Source organism: Pseudorca crassidens, chromosome 7 (genome assembly GCF_039906515.1).
Source record: "Pseudorca crassidens isolate mPseCra1 chromosome 7, mPseCra1.hap1, whole genome shotgun sequence".
NCBI classification, from domain to species: domain Eukaryota; kingdom Metazoa; phylum Chordata; class Mammalia; order Artiodactyla; family Delphinidae; genus Pseudorca; species Pseudorca crassidens.
In genome coordinates, this window is record NC_090302.1 from 93,992,646 (window position 1) to 94,017,385 (window position 24,740).

General features: G+C 50.6%; 1 protein-coding gene across 9 annotated transcripts in view; it reads right to left on the reverse strand.

Moving 5' to 3' along the window:
• Window positions 1-24,740, reverse strand: part of SEMA4D (semaphorin 4D) — a 118,761-nt gene that overhangs the window by 32,061 nt on the left and 61,960 nt on the right. For all 9 annotated transcript variants that reach the window (XR_010945136.1, XR_010945135.1, XR_010945134.1 and 6 more), the window contains 4 exons: window positions 17,642-17,706; window positions 4,832-5,178; window positions 3,284-3,429; window positions 377-439 (listed from right to left, as the gene is read on the reverse strand). Coding sequence is in view for 5 of the 9 variants with exons in the window: in XM_067745025.1 (XP_067601126.1) it covers window positions 377-439; window positions 3,284-3,429; window positions 4,832-4,937 (315 nt within the window). In the remaining 4 variants the exon portion in view is untranslated. The remainder of the gene's footprint in view (window positions 1-376; window positions 440-3,283; window positions 3,430-4,831; window positions 5,179-17,641; window positions 17,707-24,740) is intronic.

Consider the following 24,740-nt stretch of genomic DNA (forward strand, 5'->3'; position numbering starts at 1 on the left):
CCTACAGCAACCCCTCCAGGCCACTGGAGCTCAGGGAAGGCATGAACCCTGCACTGTACACCTTTAGGCCAGCAGGCACCAGACATCGTTTTCTGTAGTCAAAGTTTCAGGCCATTTGAATAAATTCAATTCAGATAAACTTTAAAGTAATTTTCTAAAGTCTAGTATGTTTGGCACTTGCACTGAGAGCCCCAGGCTCGCCACTTGGGAACAGGGAGGTAACCTGCAGGATGAGTCACGATGACGTGAGCAAGCCTGGCAGCATCCTGAGGGTGGGGCAACCTGCCTGGGCTGCACCACAGAAGTCGGGGCGTTCGGGAGAGTCAAACAAGTAAGACAGGCCTGGGTGGGCTCTGAAGCTTGCAAAAGAAATTACCTGTTTTGATTTCCCCTTTTCCGCGCATTTTGCTTTTTTATCTTCCGAGACCTTCCAATATGCCTGTGAGGAAAAACGAGAGTCCATTTCAGTGCATGTTCCCCCTTTAGAAGGAGATACTGGTATAAAAAACATACAGTTTACAAAGCACATGGTGGTGTTTAGAGCACAGGTATTTCCCAAGACATTAATATCTCAGATTGCAAAGCGAGGCTCAGAGAGCAGACGCTGGGACCCGTGAGCAACGGGGCTTCATGAAAGTTCTGTGATCCTCATGCTGCAGCCAGGGGGCCTGGAAGGCGGCTCCCAGATGACTGCTATTCACTGAAAAAACCTGCAAATATTAAGTGACTGCAAGTGGGGAGGATTCAATTATTTATCAAGAAAATAAACTGCAGGCATTTTCTTTTCTTTTTTTTTTTTTGGTCGCACTGCGTGGCATGTGGAACTTTAGTTCCCTGACTAGGGATTGAACCCGTGCCCCCTGCAGTGGAAGCGCAGAATCCTAACCACTGCACTGCCAGGGAATTCCCTAAACTGCAGGCATTTTCAAACATCAAGTGGGTTTTCTCATCCCTTCAAAACTGATTCTTGAGTCTAGTAAAATGTCTTGACGTTTACTTTATCAGTGGAACAGCAGGGTTATGATGCTTTAAATTTTATGTGATGGTAGGAGGTGAAAGTGATGAAGCCACGGGGCTCCCTCAGGTCAGATGCCTTCCCGCTGAGATCTGTGCTCCTGCTTCTTCCACACCAGGTGGACGAGCCAGGCTGGCAGATGCCTCAGCCCTGCACCCTCCAGAGGACAGGGAGCAACAGCGCTGCATCACAGAAGGCTCCCACGCTCCTGCCTCACTGTCCCCAAGATGCCCCATCTGCCCGTGTGATATTCCAGGATTGATGCCAAAATATATTTCCTCCCAGAGAATCAAAGCTGGCCGTAGGGCACTCAGAGGTCAGGAAGTACACAGTGCTTCGCCATGGCAGTGAAGTGAATCCCCTAGCAATGTGTTTTCAGAGAAATGGAAGTGCTAATCAGGACACGTGAAAGCAGAACAAAGTCCCATTTCCAATAGCAACTTCCTTTAGAAATTAAAATGTAGACAATTTCATCATTATCTACAGGCAGTGCATAAGGACACAGGAGCATGAACTCTGACAGGCCCTTGATCATGGCGTTTTCACTGAAGCTTGGCTGTAGTCCTTTCACTTTTTTCCCTCTTTTACGTCTACAGAGCCTAAAGCCTCTCGGTTACCCACAGTGATGGCATTAACAGAGCAACGGGGGCTCTGACTGAGCACCTGCAGGTCGGCACAAGCACACGGTGGAACCACGATGCTCCCAAGACGAGATTCTGAAAGGCAGTGTTAGCCTGAGTTGTTGGAAAGGAGAGTAAGGCTCAGAGGAAGGGGATTCAATGAACACAGGGACTAGGGGCTGAGCAGGGCAGGCCCTTGGCAACCCTCTGCTCTAAGTGCTTACTGTTCCAAACACTTTATTTTCAAGGGGTAATAACCAGAATCTCGTTTACATGAAACAGAAATTAAGTACTATGCCTGACTCTGGAGACTAACACAAAATGAAACAAAAAAATAAGAGATCTGGGGCAGAAAAGGCACAAGGTGAGCATGGGCTGGCTTTATTCCAGAGAACCAGAAAATTACACCAACCACTAGGGTGGTGTCTAAGGATTCAGGAGCAGAGGAGAGGCTGCCAGAGGCCAGGAGGGGACAAACTGAGCATTGGCTACAATGGCTTGAGGCACTTCAAACACGTTTAAATCCACGAGTCATGGTCATACTAAAAAACCAAAAACAGTCCAAAAACCCACTGTCTCCCTTTGGGGAGAACTTACTCATTATTTGGAAAACTAGTAAATAAAGGCGAAGGTTTCAAGCACTGATCCTGTCACGTCCAAACGAACTGGCCTCGGGAGATGTGAATAGCTGGCAACGGGCATTTCCCCGTCACTGACAGTATTCCAGCTCACAGATGGAGAAGGAAAGGTAGAGGCGGGACGTCCCATTCTGCAACCCTTGACGTGCTCCAGACTGCGACGGTCAAGGGCCAGGAGGAGGACGCCCGCCTGGGTGGAGGGTCCGGCCTCTCACAGGAGCCAGACCGGGGCTGGGGGCCAGACAGGATCGCGAGTGGCTCTCCCAGCCAAGTAGACCCAGGGCGGCTCCTAGGAATGGAGACTCCACGACGGACAGAGTGCCTGGCCACACAGACGGCCTGAGTTCAACCCGATCAAACTGAATAGTCAAACATCATTTATGAGAGAGTCCGTGAAATTTGAACACTATTTGATGAAATTAATTTGGGGGATGCAATAACGATAGTTTGGTTATTTTGAAAAAAGGAGTCCCTTCCTTTAGGAGATGATCAGGGAAACACGTGCAGATGAAGAACATGTGTTTGGGATTTGCAAAGCCTCCCAGAGGGAGCAGAGGAGGAAGACGTGGATGGGAGGATGGGGGTGAACCCCCGGCCTGCGGGAGCCTCGACGGGTACAGGGTTCATCATATCACTCCCTCTGCTCCCGTGTGTGCCTGAGATTTTCCGTAATAAAATGTTCAAAAATCCAAGATAAAAAGAGGGTGACCCCTGGGTGAACTGCCAGCCTGGGGAGGACGGAGGCTGCCAGGGGACACCCTGAGATGGGGCTTGGTAGACACAGGGCGGGAAAGAAGCTTCAGGATGACAGGGCCCTCAGCCCTGGTGGACAGGAAGGCTGCTCGCTAGACGCACAGGACGTCCGTGGGGCTGGCCACTGGGGTAAGCAGGCTCCACAGCCAAGAGAGGGCCTGACATCCCAGGAGGAGGCCGGTGTGTGGCTCTGAGGAGAAAACACTGGAAAGGGTGTGTGGCCCAGACAGCAGGGGAGCGGGGAGCCCACACCATACCTCATGTTGCTTCTTGGAGATATTGTGTGCGTTCAAGGCAAACACGGCTTCCCGGGCGCCCACGTACAAGGTGTCCTTGTCCTCACTCAGCAGCAAGGACGAGTAGTTGAAGATGCCCGGCTCGTGAAATTGCACCAGCTGCACCTCTGGGGAGGGCGAGGTGGGGGGAGAACGTATTAGGTATTTCTGAGCTTGGACACACCCTGAGCATCTGGTCTCCTTTTAGTGCGTGGCTGTCTCACTAGGGCCATGCATGGGTCTGCTGCCACAGTGGACAGGCCCCAGCCGAGGCCAGAACTCAGGCACCTTTGGGTGGAGGCTGCCACCAAGTGTGAGGCCCCAGAGCCACTGTGCTCTACCAGTGCTGTGGCCTGACTTCCGTCCTGCTCCGCTCCCTCCAGCCCAGCTGAGTTCCAAACCCGGCAGCGTGACCTCCTAGGAACATGACCTTCAGGCAGCGTGACCTCTTCGCAGTGTAACCTTGTGACCTCCCAGGAGACTGCAGTCCAGACACCTTAAACTGCTGACCACTGTGGTTCCCTCTCCCTCCCATCAAACTCTTGTCTATGTGTATTTAATCACCCACAAGTGAGGTTTATAGAGAATATAACTATTTAGGATTTTCTTATTCAGAAAAAAGTCATTTACCTCAAAGCCTTTAAAAAAATCTATTTCAGTGATTACACCCCTTAACCCAAGCATTTTCCAAGGATATAACCACCACAAACTTAAAAAGCAGAGAAACAAATGACTCTTTCACTTATTTGGTAATTGCATCAATAGCTATTTAGGAATATGAGGAATTTAAGGATGAGCTATTTAGGAGTCATATAAATGTATTGACATGATTTCTTAAGGAGCTACTTCTTTTTGACCATCCCAGAGTCAATTTTAAACTTGGCTTTCCATCTGTCACCAAGCTCTGATTTTATTGAAGGGTTAGGAGGTCACATTTCTGCTCTTCTAATTTCCCACTGTTGAAGAAAGATGCACACAGGATAGAGGCTCTCCCAGCACACACACTGCCTGGAATTCTGCACAAGACAGCTCCAGCCCTGCAAGCACACCTCGCTCAGGACCACTGAGCCTGAAAGACTGGAGCAGACGGTTCCTAAGACACAGCTCCCAAACGAGGAAATAAACAAAAGGGAAACTAATAAATAGCAAATGAAAACAACTGGCCTGACGCTCAGCTACACATAATTAAATAGCCTCAAAATATTGATACTACTTGGTGTGGTTTGTGCTCAGGCAGTGCACACCAAACGTCATCAGGCACAAGGAAGATAAACATCCTTCCAGGGCCCCCCCGTACCCCGCCCCGATTTAGAAGCCAAATCAGCAGGCCAAGAACAAGCCCTGCGAGTGTTTCCAGTTATCGGACCATCTCCCCAGAAGCGGCGGTGCAGGCCGTCTGCCCACACGCAAGTGCCAGGAGGCCAGACCCAGCAGAGCAAAGGGCACCTGTGCATCTCAACACCACGAGCAGGGAGCAGGGTGGCCATTCCCTTCAGATGCCACCAGCGCCTGACACGGTTCTGCCCTCACCTCTGTGCTCCCAGGTGATCCTAGGTATGGGTGCAAACGCCACCGCTGTCCCAAACACCACTGTGAGGGCGGTGAGCAGCCCCCCGACGGGGGCGCACATCCTCATCGGCTGGGGCCGCAGCGGGGACTTCAGCAGCAAATGCCCGCGGGCAGGCGAGCCCACGGTGGGTGTCAGGGTGGTCGCTGCTCAGAGCTGCAGGGCAGCCTGGAGCTGGTGGGCGGCGCAAGCCCTGAGGCCCCGCATTTCTCAGCACTCTGGGTGAGGTCGAGCTGCTCTCACCACTGCAAATATCAAAGGCCACCTGGTTCTTAAACAGCGTGCTTCTCTACAGCCCTCTGAAGAAATCCTGGAAGAAAGTGAAAATGAAGGGTTACGAGTCAGGATGTGTCGTAATAACGCCTGCTTTCTGTTTGCTCAATATCCCCCCACGGCTCTGCTCTCACCACATCCCCAGCCACGGACTCTGTCTGCTGAGGAGAAGAGAGTGGTGGAGACATAGAGGGCTTCCTGTGGGGACAGCCCCACACAGACACCGCATCCCAGAGTTACAGGAGTCAGGGCTTCCTGGTCCTCAGGTGGGCCCGGAACACAGGACAGACACAGGGACCCAGACCAGGGAGACAAATGCCTGCCTGGCTGCCCAGCTTCCTCCCGTGCGGGCACTGTGTCCAGCTGGTAATGCGATGGGAAGGTAGGGAACGGAACCGGGGTTTCAGTTTCCCTCAGAGACTCTGGCTTCCCAATTCCTGTAATACTCATAGAGGACGACAGCCAGAACTAAAGACTAGAGAGCTGCACGGAGGCTGAAATGTGAGAGTACACACACAGACACACACACAGGTGTATGTGCAAGCACACACGTATGCACGCATACAGATATGCATGCCTACAGACGCACATGCATACAGACACATACACATGCACGCACGCATGTCCTGGTCGTGCAGGAGGAGCTGACCTCCTGCAGGGGACAGGGCCACCCCAATGGCCTCGCTCCTCCAGCCTCACTGCAAAAGTCGGCATGTCATGGAAACTGGTCATGGCCTCTGATCTGTCACTGAGACGAAGCACCTCATGGAAAGAACAGGCCTGTGCTGAACAGAGAAACTGTGGGGCTGGGGGTCCTCAGATCTCCTGGCACCCACGCTCTGCCCCTGCCCCACGACTGCCTGGAGTCCCGGCCTCCCGCCTGCTCAGCCCCATGCACCATCTGCAAGGGTCCCTGCGGGGAGCTGCAGGGCAGCCCTGCTCCACATCAGTGAATTGGGGCGATTAGGGTTTGCCCCTGACCCAAGGCCCCACCAGGATCCCAGTGAGACTGTGAGATGGGCTTGTTCCCGCCTTCTCAGGGGGAGGTTAAAGCAAAACGTCGGCCTGAACAGAGGCAGGACGCTTGCCAACCACAGCTGGGGAATACAATTAAGCTACAGCAGAACCACTGGACTTCACAGATGTGCTGCCCTGGGGGGCCCACACGGAATCCAAGGGCATGCAACCTGCTCCTCAGCTGAGTACCCTCTGCTGCAAAATGGTGAAGCAGCTGCCTCCCCGACACCCCTCTCCCCACCCCCACAGGCCCTGGGAGTCAGCCATGCTCACGTCCTCCTCTGCCTTCCACTCCCACCAAGCCAACCCCCCTCCAGGTCTACCAGTCCTACTGACACCCCCGGGCCCTCCCTCTCTAGAACCTTCCCCTGCACCCACCACCACGTCAGGACGCCTGAGGGGCAGCCAGCTCCCTTAACGCCCTCTCCAGCCGTCCTCTCCCGGCTCCGGCTCCCTGGGGACCCCACAATTTGCCACAGGGCAGCACCTGTGCAGCCACCTGCCCTGCTGCCCTCTGACACATCAGTCCAAACCAAACCTCCCAAGAGGGTTTGGGGAGAAGGTCCGGCTTCCTGTTTACCTGGTTAAGTCACTGCCTCCAGGGAGCCCTCCCTGCTCCTTTCTATTCTGCCTGGGAAGTCACCTCTCACACCCTGGTGTCCTTCTCTGGCCCCCAAAGCCTAGCAGGGAGCACGGCTCACCCTCCACAGTGCTCTGGGGTCCTTTTATTTTATTTATTTTTTTATGTGCACGTACGGGCCACTACCACCCCCGCTCCCCTTCACAAAGGAAGGACTCATGGGGGACTTTCACGGTGAGCACTTGCCACTGGGGAGATGCTGGGCAAGAGCCAGACACCAGGGGCCAAGCCTCATCTGCCCGCCCACCTTCCCTGCTCAGGCACCCACTCTGCACCTCCTCCCCCCAGCCCGAAGGCTGCCTGGCGGGGCTCCCCATCCACCCAGGATCTGTTCTCCATCCCAACATGCCTATTGGCCCGTGAAGTCAGGGAGCACACCGAGTCCATCTTTTCCTCCAGGGACTGGCCCATCCTGGGTGGAGACTGGCACCTCTTTTCGACAAAGGGCCGGATGGGCATTATTTTCAGCTTTTTGATTCCTAGAGCCTCTGTCCCAGCTACTCGAGCCCAGCATGGTAGCTCAAAAGCAACCACAGATGACGTGTGAATGGATGAGCATGGCCGTTTGCCAACATAACTATTTACAGGATGGGCACTGGGCTGCAGGCCAAACCCTGCGCTGGGGGCCCAGGGGGACGGTCAGCCCAGACACCCAGTGGCAAAGGCACGATCCATGCTAAACACAACACCGGATGCACCAGGAGGCCAAGGAGGCCGGGAGGGGAAGAAGAGAGAGAGCTGCCTCATGGGGTAGCCGTGACTGCTCACCCTCTGCGGAGCCAGCTCTTAGAGGCACCCACCGTGTGGGTCACAGTCACCCTCAGCCAGGTCCCTGGTGGGGACTCTGCTCTCCTGCCCTTAGCAGGGAAGTGAGGTACAAGGTGGTTCCAGAAGCCCAGGCCAGGCGAGGTGTTCCCGATGTGACCCACTCAGCAAGCAACCCCGGAGTGTCCAGTGAACACTAAATACACTGCAGCAATCCTACACAGCCACAGGACGCCCAGGCCCTGGCGAGGGCTCTTTGTGTGGATGTTACTGGCTCGGGGTGCACCAGACACCCGCCTAGCTCGTTCCCGGGTCCATTTCCGCCACTACCAGTCTAATTGAAGCCGTGCCCACCCCACCCCAACCCCCATCCTTACCTCTCCACAGCCTCCCACCCCTTTACTCTGCTTCCGTTCTTGCCGCCTGGGGTAGAGGTTGCTGGCTTCCTGTCCCAGCATCCACATCCCTTCATTCTCACTAACAGAATCTTGATTTTACCTAGGATGGCAATGTGGCCAGTTAACCATGTCTCCCAGCTCCCCTGGCAGCAGTTCTGGCCAAAGAACTGTGGACAGGGCTTCCCTGGTGATGCAGTGGTTGAGAGTCTGCCTGCCGATGCAGGGGACACGGGTTCGCGCCCCGGTCCGGGAAGATCCCACGTGGCATGGAGCGGTTAGGCCCATGAGCCATGGCCGCTGAGCCTGCGAGTCCGGAGCCTGTGCTCCGCAACGGGAGAGGCCACAACAGTGAGAGGCCCGCGTACCGCAAAAAAAAAACAAAACAAAAAGAACTGTGGACAGAAGTTATTAGGTAGGAATTCCAGGAAAGCTCTCTAAAGGAGGCTGACTCAGCTAGTGTTGGCATTTTTTTTTTTTTTTTTTGTCTTCAGCCTTTTCTCCTTTTGCTGCCTGGAACTCAAATTTGATGGCTGGAGCTCTGCCAGCTACCTTGTGAACATGAAGTTAAGAGTCTCATTCTGAGAACAGCCAAGTAGAAATCCAGAAGAACTGGGGACCCTCACAACATACTGGAGACTTTACACCTGCTTTCTTCTGCCTAGACTTGATAATAAACTATTAATCTCTTTAAATTATTGTTTTTTTCAGATCTTTGTTACCAGCAATCAGATACAATTCCAAACAGATACAACCTCCCTGTGACACATTTACCAAACAGCAGCAGCAGACAGAATAACGTTTTTAACGTAAATCAGAGCATATCATTTCCCTACGTGAAACATTTCTCACTCAGATTAAACCCAAGCACACAACCTTGGTCGACCTTCTATCCAGCCTCTCCTGTTTCATGTTCCCTCCACCTTTCTGTCCCAGCCATTTCTGGACGTGCGGAGCCTGGCCCATCTGCTAGGCTGTCTTCCCACTGCTTGGCAAAGCAATTCAGAACATTTCCAAATGTGTCTGTACCAGAGATCATGTGTGTAAATCCCACGGCACAGTCTCATTAATTTACCAGAGAAGACTTTCTCTCTGTATGATTGATCAGTGACTGGCAGTGCCTCCCCAAAGCTTCTCTGCTCCGAGCTCCCAAACAGGTAAGGTTTCTAGGAATGCTCCAAATCAGGGCAGGGAGAAGCTCAGTGGCTGCCAGGGTCAGAGCGGAGTGAGGGGTGAACAGGCAGAGCTCAGAGGATTTCTACCACTCTGGAGTGAGACGTTGATGTGGAGGAGGGGACAAGATATATGGAAACTCTATGTACTTTCTGCTCAATGTCACTATGACTCTAAAACTGCTCTCAAATAGAAAGTTTATTTAAAAAACCCCACCACACACCAGCACAGAGAGGTCTTTCCTGAGCACAAAAGGAGCATGTGTGAGGCCCTGTCCCAGTGTGCCCACAGCCTGGGGTGCCCTTCTGGCTGCGGGGCACAGATGTGAGGCCCACTGGGATGTTTCACTTCCCCTCAAACATCAGCATGGAGCCCAGTCTCTGTTGGAGGGAAATGGTTTGCAAGGATTCAACGGCAAGAACAAATTCCTACTTCAGTCGCTGACAGAAGTCACTTTTCTGGGACATCCCATGACACGCAGGCTTAGAACCCAGATGTGGGAGATGGGAGAATCCCTCTTTGGAAACTGGTGCCCAGAACACAGAGTTTTATCTCAACTCCCTCCTCATACCCAGTAAAATTCTGACACCCTAAAAGGACATAAACCCATACGGATAAAAATGGGGAGAGGGTGATAGCCCATGCGGACGTTAACAAACCTGGGAAACTAGAAAGAAAACAGGTGAGCAAAAGCAGTGGTGTACTGGCAAACCTTAACAACTGGCTCTCCAAGGGGGCAGGGTGCCCTGCTTTGTAGTGTATGCCGATCCCTGGGGTGCAAATGCTGCTTTCAAGCTTCCAACATGATGTCACTGAACACAGAGACAGGACGAGATGCACGGTAGCACACCAGTGCACGGTAATTCCACCACACAGATACAACAGGCATGTGGCCTCAAGAGCAGGTAATAGTACAGGAAATAGTAAAATGCACGGGAAGCAGTGGGTTTTGAGTATGTTTACCTTCACTTGTATTTTTAATACAATTTATTTAAGTCCACATAATTTAGTGTTTGATAATGGCTGTGTTCACTAGCACACCGCTGTTAGTAATTAATTGCCGCTGTGGACAAACAGAGCTGAAACTGGAGCCTGTGAGAGGAGAAGTCACAAAGAAACCTGAGAAAATGAAAGCGACCTTAGAAATTAAAATCTTGATTAAGGCAACAAAATGTTCAGCTGAAGGATTGGAAGATAAAATTGAGGAGGTTTCCTAATAGTTGAACAATGTGACAGAGAAAAACAAAGGGAGAGAAAAGAGAAGAAAGCTAGAAGATGGATTCAGGAGACCCATGTCTAACTGACAGGAGTTCCAGAAAAGAGTGAGAATACAAGAAGTTACCAGAGAAATAACAACAAGAAAATGTCCAAAATGAAAACCCCACAGGTTTATAGAATGGAAGAGCCCAGCAGTGCAGTGAATGAAGAAAGGCTGCAGTAGAGCCCTGGGAGACAAAGGGGGAGATTCTGAAAGCTTCCAGAGAGAAAACAGGCTCCAGACAATGGCCTCTCAAGAGCCACACCAACAGCTAGGAGGCAGCACAATGCCTTTAAAGTCTCAAAGAAGGAGGACTGCTCATGCAGACTCTCAAATCAAACCCAATTATCAGTCACCTGAGTGTAGCACAGAAACATGTCCCAAGCATGAAAGTTCTTAGAACTTCTACCTCCCTTACATCCTTTCTCAGAAAGTTACTGAAGGACTCACGCCACCAAAACAAGGGAGCTGCTTCCCTGGTCTTCCTGAGAAGGAAGAAGAGCTGGGGGACGAGAGACAAGGTGTGCTCCGTGGAGAAGGGGTGCAGGGGGCAGGAGACAGAGGCCGAGAGGGTGCAGGAGAGCTCGTGCAGAGTTACCGTGCGTTTGTGCGCTGAAATATGAGGGGAGCCTGAGGATGAGTAACACATTCATAGATTAAAAATGTAGCACACACACTCAAAATGAAGCAGTTACTAACCCCAGAGAAAGCAAAAGTGAAACTTGAAAGGAAATGTGATCAAAGCATACTTATTATGGCCCAGCTTTGAGCAATACTGACATGGCACCAATAACAAAAACCGTGGAGCAACGTCACTGGGAGGGTGGGGGAGGAGTGAGTGAAGGAGGACATCAGAGAGCCCCCATCCTCACCTTCCATGGTAATACAGGATCTAAAATAGCAAATGCAGGAAATACCTGTACAAGCACTTTGAAGGAATATTACCCAAAATGGCTAAAACAGTCGCAGCTCACTGTCTCAGGGACAAAGCGACAAGACCTGAGCTCCTGTTTTCTCTCATAAGCTGTATAGTAATTATTTCAAGTTAAAATCATGCGCATTAATTGCTCTGATAAAAGCTAATTAAATTTGTTTAAAGAAATCAATGCTTTGATTCTTTGTAGCCTGGAAGACAGCAGTTCAGTGGGTGGAGAAGCAGGGGACACGGCCCCCTGCAGGCAGCCGTCCCAAGGACCAGGCAGAGCAAGATGTGCTTATGCAGCCACACTGGGGTTCATACATTTTTGCAGAAATAGGATTATTCACCAAGCGGCAGAAGTGCCCTGAGCAGCAGAACAGGAGTTAGTGTAAAATGAAGCTTTGACAGTGCCCAGCAAGGGGACCTGGCCTCCCGTCCCTTCACTCGCCACAGATCACCCCCCAACCCCAGTCTCTGCATTTGCCGCTCCCTCCTCCAGAACATTCTGCGACACCCCCACCCCGCTTCCCCACCCAGGAGTTCCTGGTGGCTGGCTCCTTCCCACATGCACCCTGGCCCCAAGGCCACCTCCATCCTCCTCCTGCTTTATTTTCTTCATAGCAGGAGTAGGGACTTAATGCTCAACGATGTGGTCCCTTCTAGGGCCGGCAGAACCAGAGGAAATACAAACATCTCAGAAGACTAAGGCCAGAGCTGGAGAGAACCAAGGTGAGGCCCCAGTGGCAGAAAGTTTCGCACACATCATAGCCAGAATGAACAGAAATTTAGAACGGATTCACAGCTCCAGGACAGGCTGAGCTGCCTTAACAAATGGGCCCAGTGGGGCTTCCCTGGTGGCGCAGTGGTTGAGAGTCCGCCTGCCAATGCAGGGGACACGGGTTCGTGCCCCGGTCTGGGAAGATTCCACATGCCGTGGAGCGGCTAGGCCCGTGAGCCATGGCCGCTGAGCCTGCGCGTCCGGAGCCTGTGCTCCGCAACGGGAGAGGCCACAACAGTGAGAGGCCCACGTACCGAAAAAAAAAAAAGATGGACAAACAAATGGGCCCAGTGAATTTCAGCGGAGGCGGGTGGAAGGGCCAGTCTCTCTCCTTCCGGGACCTGCAGGAATGACCACTGTGCACACGGGCTGCTCACACTGGTTTAGGTGAGAAGGGAAAACATTCTTCTTAATCGCCTTGAGCCTGTACCAACCCAGACACTGTCGTTAAGGAGCAGGGCGGGTGCTGAACTAGCCAGGGGGCCACTCACTCCCAGCCATTCCCAGGCCCGCCCTGCCCACGGCGGCCTGAGGACGGGTACAAGTTCTTTCTGCAGAAGTTTCCCAGCATGGACTTCATCCAGCTCTCAACTATCTTTACCTCATCAGCAGGCGCCAGACTCCCGATGGCCTCAATCAGACCCTGCGTCTCGTCCCCAGATGGTCTTTAAAAAAATCCACAAGAATAGCCAAAGGTCAGGAGGGTCCATGCCACACACAGTTGACTCCTCTCTGGGGAAGGGGTGTGAGGGATGCATGTTTTGCTTTATGGCATTGGAAGGGTTTGATGTTTGTCCTTTTTCAGTAAGCATGCATTGTTCCGTATAATTTAAAAGTGCTAAGCAAAGCACACAGCACACTCACCCAGACACACAGCCACGGTGCACTCAACCGGGAACACTGGCTCGGCGATCGCTGCCGCGTTAAGAATTGAAGCCTTAAATGTTCAAATGGAAACAACTGGACGAAGCGCCCACCCTCTGGCTTTCGTGGGCACTTCTGCTGGGAGCCAAGTGTCAGGAGTGTGCATTTGGCCTCCCCCATGTGAAAGTGTCACAGTGAGACAGGAGCCCATTAGAAAGACAGGGTCATACAATGTCACACCCGTTACCTACACATAATTGTGCTGGTTCAGGAGGAGTGCATGACCCCACTTTAAATGTCAGGAGAATGGAACCCAGAGGGGTCTCTGAACCCGGCACTCAGGGGCCTGTCAGTGCCTGTCATGCGGCAGCTTTCCAACCAAGCGACCCTGAATCAAGTCAGGGGGTTGGGGCAGAGGAAACAGGGTAAGGGCTATTTCATGAAACCATACACACATCTGTGTACGTACGCTTGTGTGTGTACATACGTGTATTGTGTACCTGTGCACATATACACATATATGTGTGCACCTTTAAGTGTATATTGGAGTATATGTGTGCACGTATGCATCTCTGCGTGACCTGTATATGCGTGCATTCATGTATGTATGTGTACACGTGTCGTTTGTATACACGTATCTATGTATATGAGTGTTCATCCATGCATGCACACACCTGTAGGTGTGTGCATGAGTAGGTGTGTGCATGAGCATCTGTGTCTGTTCATGTGTGCCTGTATGTGTGTGTGTGTACATGTGTGTATGTGCATGCCCATGCAGTGTGTGTGCTCTCTGTGGCAGCACAGAAATCCCGATCTAGCACTGCATTCCTAGATGTGACCGGTGACGAAAGGCTAGGGTCCTTTAAGGCAGGAACCATGGGCCGAGGGTACTGTCTGGGCTCTGTCACGCCTACCCACACCTTGGCTTCCCTTTCTGGGACCAGCTGTCTGTAGGGTCACAGAGGGGACACCACTCACTACCCCATGTAAGGCATCAATGCTGGCATCAACAACAGGATGCTAAACCAATGTTCAAAGTGTCTCCACTGGCATCCCCTGGAAACCCATGAAAGGGGAGCTCAGGTGACAGCTGTGGACAACTACTGGGGGAGCCTGTTGACGCTTCTTGTCTATGGGGTTTGCCCAGACAGGGCAGGTGAAGCCCCACTTACCCTCTAGGCCCTGTGGCCAGGACAGCGGAAGACACACAGCTAAATATACCTTCCCTTCCCAGCCAGGAGCAGAGAACACAAGAGCCACCCTACGACCATGCCCTGCCAGTGCTGGTGCCAGGCCCAGTGTCCCCATCCCCAGGCTGTCCCCCACCCTAGGCTCCCCTACCCTACCCCAGTCACCAGCCCTGCCCCAGGCTGCACCCCACCCTCGGCTCCTCTCCCTACCCAATCCCCCAGCCCCAGCCCCAGGTTGTGCTCCCCCCCACTCCCCTCCCCACCCTCAGTGCTCTCCTCCCCCGCCCCTGGCTGTGGTGCTGATGTCACCACCTTGCCAAATGGCCTTGCCCTCTCAGGAATCAGGAACAGGTTTCAGAAGCTCTCTGTGTCACACACACAACAAACAGTTTTTTGTTTCAACTTCAGTTTCCCCAGGACTTAGAATGGATCCCAGGAGCCAGGCTCAGCCTTAGAGCTGAGTCCAGCTGGACGCTCCCCGCTGCCCCAATGGAAAAGCGTCCAGGACACCGGCTTTCCCCTCCAGCCGCCCCGCAGGGGCAAACAAGCTGGTCAGGATGTCCCGACACACCTTAACCCTCGTTCTCTCACCTAAACCCAGGCACGTGTGTGTCACAAATGTGCCGATGGAAGCCAGGAAGGAGAAAAAGGGCGGCAGGGTGACAGATGTACATACCAACCAATTAATCAGCAACCAATCAGCAGTGATGATGCTGAGAAGGGCATACGCAGGGCAGGTGCAGGGCAGCGGGGACCCTGAAGCACAAAGGCCAGAGGAGGGAGGGATCACACCACCTTGTGTGACATCATTCTACACTTCACAGTCACACTGTCTCTTTGGAGGGCGTGTGACACCCTCGCATAGCGTGTGCAGTGCATTTGTCTCTGAGCCCGGACAGCTTAGCACCAGGGAATACAAAATAACCTACCTCCCCTAGCCTGATTCTTCCTGTCGGCCCATCCCCAGGGAGGAATATCTGTTGTCCAGGGGCTGCTGGCGTAGTAGGGAGCTCAGCTCCAGATGTGCCCCCAGGCTTGTTTCCCAAGGGCTGGAGGACACCATGTGCACCAGGAGATATTTTAAATGTCACTAAAACTGGTGCTTCAATCCCCAGTTTGACCTGTACAGAGAGCAAACTTAGATAAATGATACTGTTGAAAAGTTCTGCCTTAACTGGAATTTATTTGCATTCTTTTTTTTTTTTTTGCGGTACGCGGGCCTCTCACTGCTGTGGCCTCTCCCGTTGCGGAGCACAGGCTCCAGACGCACAGGCTCAGCGGCCATGGCTCACGGGCCCAGCCGCTCTGCGGCATGTGAGATCTTCCCAGACCGGGTCACGAACCCGTGTCCCCTGCATCGGCAGGAGGACTCTCAACCACTGCGCCACCAGCGAAGCCCTATTTGAATTCTTAATTTTCTCCTTACCTTATAAAACTCTCCTACCTTCCAAAGTAACTCCAAGGGTGCTTAATAAAGAAATAAAGTAATAAAGAAATGTAAATTAAAATAAAATACCTAATTATCCCCCACGAGACAGAGAAATTTAAGATTGCTGCTAGGGGTGCTGGTGAAGGGCTGGAGGATTTCCGAAGGCGATTCTGAATTTCCAAATGGCTCCTACTTCCTAGCTAGTCTTGGGCAGCTATCCTGGACCAGCCCAGTGTGCAGAGCCATGTGGACGAGGACAGCCCACGAGGGCACCTGGAGGGATGTGCCTCCACCGGGGGGCCTAGTTAGCAGACATGTGCAGGACACTGAAGAAGCTAGGCAGGAACCACCAGGAAGCACACAGCACCCTGACCACATGGAAGGGCAAGGGCAGAACAGCAAGCCAAGATGACCCATGTGTGTCCAGAGAGGAGGTGCCAGTCCACATACACATACGCGCGCGCACACACACACACACACACACACACACACACACAGATGCACACATGGACACAGACATACATGGACACACACACACATGGACACACACACAGAGACACACAGGCGCACATATAGACACACATGGACACAGATATACATCCAACTGTTAACAGTGATTATCTCTGGGGAGGGAGAACGGCCAGGGAACTCACTTTTTAATGTTTGTTTTTAAAACAGTGAATAATGTTTATAATGCTTTGTAAAAAATTAATACATTAAAAATTTATGTCTCCTCTACACTAGACTCAAGTCAGTGAACAAATATTACATCCAGCACATCAACCTGTGCACTGGTATGTAATGTTCCACAACCCAGCCCATTTCTTGGTGTCTATTCTTGCCATTTTATTTTTTTGCCCTTTTGCACTTACACAGAAATGAGAAGGGGCTTCTTTTCCTGCATGCTTTTTATGACCACAAGGTAAAAGTAACAGAAGTCTATTCTTGCCATTTCTTTGCCCTTTTTGCATTTACATAAAAATGAGAAGTGGCTTCTTTTCCTGCATATACTTCATGCTTTTTATGACCGCAAGGTGAAAGTGAGAGTCCACCCTCTTAGACTTTTACATTGGAATTCTCTAACAACTCAATATAGTACTGAACAGAAGAAACCACCCTTGTTTTCAATTACCTTCTGTCCAAAGATTCCAAAATATTTCTTTAAAATAAAGTGTTCACCAAACAAAATCCAAAGACAAATGATCTAGGGGAAAAAAACTAGGAAAAAACACTTGTAACATAAATGCCAGGGCCTGGAATTCCTAATAAGTGCAGTGATCTAATAAACTACAGAAAGAAAAGACCTAATAAACTACAGAGCCCTGGCCAAACAGAGCAGGTAATTAAAAATGTATATGTATATAACCAGCCAATAAACACAGAAAGTGCTAAGTATCCCTAGAAGTGAAGCTGTGTTCATTAAAACCACCCCCACCCCCAAACTGGCATAACAAGTCCTCGTGACTGCCACGCATGGCAGACACCAAAGACTACACTGGCAGCAGGTGTGTGGAGAAGCTAGCAGAAATGACAACCCCACCAGCTAATCCACAATACATGAGTAGCATAAAGGGATGAAGGGGAGGTAGGGGCTTACTTTTTGTTTTTACAAATTAAATTGGCATTTCTCTTTCCTCTAAAACTGGAAATACACGGTTGACCACGTATTAACTGACCAAAATTAAGATTAATCACAAAATGACTCGGCTTCAGGGCAGATGACATGGAAAGCCATCTTTTTACACCAGACATCACTGATGACCGCCCCCATCCCCAAAAGAGAAGATGGAGCATTTCTGTGCCTAGAGCAGGGGCCTGCAGCCCAGAAAGGGGGCAGGGGAAGGAGCATGGGGCAGAAAGGCAGTGGCGGAAGAAAAACAAACAGGCAGTGCCCCTACTGCCCTGTAGGCTTCCCTCAAGCCAGCCCCAAGGGGCAGCAGCCAAGTCCAGATCTTTGGCCCTAAGATAGCACAGGGACCAAGGACCGACCTTCGGCTGGATCCCACTGAGGCTTCTACAAGGTGTCATCTTTGCTAATCTGCGAGATAGACTGAGAAACAAAGGGATTTTACCTGTATCTTGTGCCTCTCGATACTTCCCAATTGTTTCTAGGAAGGAGTCTTCAGAAATCTTGGCTCTGAAAATAATGGGAAATGAGAATATTTAAACAGTTAAACTGTCCACATAAACTCAGCATCACTTCTGGAAAGGCACTGAGAACAAACTCCTGCCTTCACTTCTGGAGCCCCGCAGCTGACTCTCTGACCCAGGATGGCTTGGCACTTGTTCACTTGTGCAAACAGGAGGAGGGAGTATGCAACTGCTCACCCAGGAACAAAGGAAGTGAAACCTGTTGGTCACCCAGGTGCCGGAGCTGGTCCCCAACCACTGACCACCACCACTTCCCTGCAGAACAAGCCATTCAAATACAAGCCAGAGTCACTGTCAGCTGTGAGTCCATCAATCAAAAAAGTATCATCTGGGCTTCCTTGGTGGTGCAGTGGTTGAGAGTCCGCCTGCCGATGCAGGGGACACGGGTTTGTGCCCCGGTCCGGGAAGATCCCACATGCCGCGGAGCGGCTGGGCCTGTGAGCCATGGCCGCTAAGCCTGCGCGTCCGGAGCCTGTGCTCCGCAACGGGAGAGGCTGCAACAGTGAGAGGCCTGCGTACCGCAAAAAAAAAAAAAAAAGTATCATCTACTGGCTATTGACTTCAGATATGTATCCTTTAGAATTCATCTTCATTGAAATCCAAAGGCACCAGGCGATGAAGGAAAAAGTGATACAGATAACATATTCACGAGAAAATGATTTCCTAAAAATCCCATTTAATTCCCTTTTTCTTTGTTTTTGATTATTGTTTATAAGCCAAACAGAAGAATTTCCACAGTGGTATAGCAAGTTCCTATATTGTATTTGCTACCCCTTCCCAGTGCAGGACAGAGCCCTCAAAATAGGAATCCCCAAGTCCAGTAAGATCACAAACTATCAGACAAAGAGAATCAGAATTGCAAAATCAGAGGTCACAGTGCAGGATTAATGAAGGTTTAGAGGCTGGTTAAATGGACGCTGACGCCTCTGCAACTGCAAATGATCCAACATATTTTTTAAACCTCAGAATAAAGCTCTAGCATTTTTTTGTCGTTGGAATTATTTTTTTCTTTTGCTTCAAGGGTTTATACAATTATTGCCATTTTTCTGAAGACAGCTGAGAAGTAGGAGATGCTCCTTGGAAACGCCGTTGATGCCCCATCTCTCCCACACAGTGCCCCCGCACCCCGGGGAGTGGGACCATCATGTCTGCAGCCCAGACACCAGTTTGTACCCCACTCTTACATGTCCACCCAAGCACACAGTTTCCAGGGTCACCCAGGGCCCCTCAGTGCCCAACAACTCAAGTCAGCAGATGAAACCTCAAAGTGACAGGCAGAAATGGTTAGGATTCACCCGGCCTCACTGTGATGTACTGCCTAAGACTGAGTCTGGGTCTTTCCCACAGAAGCGACTGCTTCTGATGGCCAATTTATAAGAAAAATATCTTCAGATGAGCAAGCAGGTAAGTGTCCTAGAAAAAGTTATATCCACGCAAGACACAGAACCTATCTCTTCTGTTTAAATGCTCTTCTGGGCGAGCAGCTGACACAACCGATGGACAGGCAATGGGCAAACCCAATGAGCTATGGCATTTACCCGTTCACACGGGGCTTTCCTAGCACATGGGCAGGCGGGGCCCAGCAGCCACTGGGGACTGCTGAGAACTCTTAAGGAAAAAAGAAAGTGAGTCACCCATAAATAAGAGGTTTAGATAAATAATGTGAATACTAGGAATTTTAAAAACAAAAAACTTCTCTCTTCTAGAGATTCAATAAGTCTTTGTCACTTTAATAAATAAAAGCCCAGAGCTGCTTGTTCTGTGGTTGGACAAGGTGCGTATCATATTCACCCTAATTTCATGGTTTTGAGCAACAAGTGACAGCAGGCTAGGGTTCCTGTGTGTGTGTCTTCAGCACCTCACACAATGCACTTGGACACTGGTGTCCTCATTTTCTGCCTTCAAGCCAAGCCTCCGTATCTACCCTCCATCAAAGAGCTTCTAGCCCCCAGGTTCCTGAGTGAAAATACTCGCTTCTGGCTCAGTCAACCGAGAGGCCCTGAGGGCCCCCAGTTGTCTGCACCCTTTACCACAGCAATTTTTCTCCTTTCCCAACATAAAAACCCACAGGCTATAATTAGTTATCACCATACTGAAGAATGCAAAAGACATGCTCTGTACGCAACTACTAACCATATCATTCTGACTACGCATCTCCTCTGACTATGCAAACCTGCTTATAATGCACATAATGTACAGTCCATTTTCAAAAGAAAGGAATGGAATCCATCAGAAGAGAGATAAGTGTTTTCCTCTGGTACACACAGGAAAAACCTGGCCCATGCCCCGATGGCAGCGGTCTCCTGACCATTTATGACAAAAGTGCAGAGCCCAGGTAAAGGGGGTCTTCATCTTGCAGGCACCTTGCCTACATTCTGCCATTGTGACCTCACCTTCCGAAGGCCCCTTGCCTCAGCAGTAACCCGGTGTTCTCTTTAGTGCGTGGAGAAGACACAAGCGGGATGGGGCCAGGCATGGGACTCTGTTGGGTCAGAACGACCTGGGTTCCAGGCTTCGCTTCTCCATTTTCCAGCTGTGTGTCCTTGGGGAAGTTACTGGGCTTTTCTGTGCCTCTGCCTCCTCATCCAGAAAGTGGACATAATAATAGTACCTACCTCATTTGGTTGCTGTAAAGATCCATGAGTAACTTATGTGAAGAGCTTAAAACAGTGTCTGGCAGCTTCCCAGCACGGCATAACTATCAACTATGACTCTTCCTACCTGTGAAGTGGAGCCAGTTATACCTAACTTGTTAATTACCTACCTTGAGAGACATACATATCAGCATTCGGCATGTGTAAGCACATTCCCCATTCCCCATGACCAAGGCTCTACCAGCCTCCTCCTCTCACAGGGAATTCAGAGCTCAGAGCCTGGGTCTGCCTGGGGTCACATCCACAATCTCCTGGGAACAGGGCCCGTTTCTGCGGTCGTGGATGGGGAAGGGGCCTCGAGCCTTATCTGCTGAACTTCCTCACTTCAGCCCAGAAGCCCACGCTGGAGGTGTCTGGGCAGTGTGAAATGGGGAGATTCAATCAGCACTCCACCCACATGCCCTGTCTGGGGTGAGTTTGCACATTAGTGCAAGACACCATTTCCCACCTCTGAGAAGGGCAGCAACGAGACAGGCTGGCTAAAATGTACGGTGATTAGGGGCTGGGGGCAGCATTCACATGCACTGGGGCAACTTCTCTGGGGGCTACTGGGTGACACCTGTCAAGATGCCATGTCCAGACCCTCTGACCCAGCAGTTCTCCACCAGGAATTCAGCTGGACACACCCCCACGTGTACAAGATGCCCAAGTACAGTATGAGGCTGCTGATAGGAAAACTCTGGAAACACCTAGAAGTCCATCAGTTCATGTGCATGTGGGCACATATATGTGTGTGTATGTTTGTGTGTATACACGCATATATATACACTGCATATGTGTAAGCTGATTTGTGTATGAGCTGTGGCACATCTATAGGATGGAATACTACACAGCTGTTAAAAAAAAATAAAGTGGTCACTGAGATGAAAGGATGTCCAAGATACTTAGTTCAGTAAAAATTAAGGTCCCCCACAGTGTTATAATATGTTCTCATTTGTGTAGACACAGGGTATGTAACCATTTGTACGTGCACATAATTTACTCAAAACTATTTGATTAGATCAGCCCTTAATCAAGGATCTGCTGGCAGTGAGCGACTAGAGAGTGGCTTTGGTCTGGAGTAGGGGTGTATTTCAATTTTTACTATATGTATTCTTTAGTACTATTTGAATTCTTATGTTAAGCATGTGGTTTCATAATTAAAATACTTTAAATCTGATATTAAAAGTAAAATATATTAAATGTAAAAAACTTGGAAAATAAAAGGTCAGAGAAGAAAACATTTCTGGCAATTTCAAAAAACAGGTTACTGTAACTATTAACACATGATTCCCGGAATATTACTCAGCCATAAAAAGAAACGAAATTGAGCTATTTGTAATGAGGTGGATAGACCTAGAGTCTGTCATACAGAGTGAAGTAAGTCAGAAAGAAAAAGACAAATACCGTATGCTAACACATATATATGGAATTTAAGGGAAAAAAAATGTCATGAAGAACTTAGGGGTAAGACAGGAATAAAGACACAGACCTCCTGGAGAATGGACTTGAGGATATGGGGAGGCGGAAGGGTGAGCTGTGACAGGGCGAGAGAGAGGCATGGACATATATACACTAATAAACGTAAGGTAGATAGCTAGTGGGAAGCAGACACATGGCACAGGGATATCGGCTCGGTGCTTTGTGACCGCCTGGAGGGGTGTGATAGGGAGGGTGGGAGGGAGGGAGACGCAAGAGGGAAGAGATATGGGAACATACGTGTATATATATAACTGATTCACTTTGTTATAAAGCAGAAACTAACACACCATCGTAAAGCAATTATACCCCAATAAAGATGTTAAAAAAATTAAAAAAACATTTAAAAAAAAACCCATGATTCCCTTTCTGAAATTCACTAAACGCATTTCATCAAAATGGAAGTTTTCAAGAACAGCAAACAGACTTTACATCATTTCCAGCAGTTCCGACGTTTTGTTGGACCTATTTATCCTAAGAAAACTCAGACACAGAGGAAAGCATTTTGGTGCAGGTGAGTGCCGCAGACCCCGAAGTGGGAGAGGCAGGCTCATAGCCATGCAGCAAGAGGAACAGAGACCTGGAACTCAAGAAAGAAGAAAGCACCTGCAGCATGTGGGCTGCTGAGTCAGGGAGCGGGGAGAGGAAGTGAGGGCCCCAGCGTGAACTGTGCCCCATGAGTCTCTGCATTTGGCCCCATCCCACATGATCCAGGGTTCCCCAGCACCAACTTGTGACTATGCCATGTTGTATAGCTAAATATGATAATGTTGCACGTTCAGATCATTGTCAATTTCCTACTTAAAATTCATTTTTAAAGACTGATTTTAACAACCAGCAAAACTTGAGCTAGAAACCCTTCTTTCTAGAATGCAGAGCCTATTTGCCGAGGTCAGGTGGCACAGAGAAGACACAGTGAGAGGGTCATCATAAGGCTCCCCGCTTACATAGGTGGGGGCCAGGACACACTTTCGTAAAATATTGATTTGACTCACTTCTCAGTTTTCTATGAGTTGAGGTATTTTGAAAAGGCATACTTTCTATGATATTACACAGTCAACATCTAAAACATTTTTTATATTTCTTTCAAGCAATTTAGGTGCCTTAATTCAGTCCATGTTTATTCTCCCCTAATGGGGAAGGCAGCAAAGTGTGGTGGCCAGAGTGCGTGGCCAGAGCATGGACTCTGAGGCCAGTCTCCCCAGGATCAGGTCTGGCGCTGCCACTTCTCAGCTGTATGACCTACAACAGGTCACTACCCACTCTCCCCAAGCTACTCCCCCAGCCCCTCCACCTCCTCCCCAGCTACTCCCTCAGCCCCTCCACCTCCTCCCCAGCTACTCCCCCAGCCCCTCCACCTCCTCCCCAGCTACTCCCTCAGTCCCTCCACCTCCTCCCCAGCTACTCCCTCAGCCCCTCCACCTCCTCAGCTACTCTGCGGAGGAAGCGGCATGAATGAGGAGTCGTAAAGCACATATACACACTACAGGAGTGCACACTGAATCAATGTTAACACAACAACACAAGCGACACTGCGCTGTTGTGATACAGTGGGGACACTCCCCAGTGCTGGGGAAGGGCCACCAGACCTCACAGCCACACTCAGCCACATCGTAGCAGAAACAAGTGTTGGGGAGAAGCAGGTGTTTTCAAGCCAACACCAATCCCCGTGGTAGCTCTAACTGTGATTTTGCCTAGATTTAAAGCTTTTTTTCTAAAACGCACAGCCACGACGTCAGCTTTTACTACCACCCCTGCTCCATGAACCTGAAAACGTCTAAACTCTGGGTCCATCTGACTCCAAACTCAATCAAGCCCTTTCTTTGAGAGCCTGACTGGGCTGCCCCAGAGCGACCTCTGCCCTCTCTTCCCAAACTGTGTGTCGGCACCACCCCAGGACTCCTCCTCAGTCCACACCCCCTTCCACCCCTGCTGTCCACCCTCCTGCAGGGCTTTGAGAGCACACGGTCCAGACTCACCTACAGACGTCCTGGTTGGAGCCCCCTGTGCACTCGGAGTCCGTGTGATTTCAGGGGCTGAGAACCAGCAGAAGTGCCACTGCACTGCCTGCCTTTCCCTGCGTGACCCTGCCTTCCTGCTCTACACACCCCGGCTGTGCCCTGTTGGGTACATCTCCATCATACCCACCTCCCGAAATCCTGGCTGTCACTACAGCTTGGCTCACGGGCCAGGGCAGCCTGAAAACTGCCCTCAGAATGGATGCCTGGACTTGACGGAGCTTTGCTTACTGGGTCCTGTGAAAAGTTATAAGCGAGAAGAATAATGAACATCCCACCAAAAGGTAAAGGTGAGAAAGTGACTGTTCACAAGAGTAAAGCAGGCACTCCTGCCGGACTCCAACAGCATCACTCGTGACGGAGGTTTCTACCACGCTTTGCTGTACTCACCCCTTGCACTCTGAGTGACCCAGGGCACATACAGTATCATGAGACAGGAGGTCACTCACGTCCCTCGTGTGCAACTCTCTGGGGTGTGCACATTCCTGACCATAAACACTGGACACCTGAAGGAGCCCTCGGTGTGGGCCAAGAGACTTGGCACCAATAACGGGGCAGCAGCCGTGCGGACCCCTGCTGCCTCTGGGAGCGGCAGTAACTTCCACTCCCCAGCAACCTCCGGATCCTTCAGAGCCCTGAGGAGGTGGGTTTCATGTGCTGCTGATGCAGAGAAAGAGAGAAAATGCAACAACTGGCCTGGAGCCAAGATCAGAGCTGGGACTCCCTCCCTCCAGCGTCTCACATTACCCAGAGGCCTTGTCAGCACCTGACAGCTCAGGACAGCCCATCACACTGGGGGTGGGGCGGGCACGTCACAGTGAGCAGGACAGAAACCGCTCTCTGGGGAAGCCTCGTGTCTCCAGTTTGAGCTGATGCTCCTTCTGCCCTGG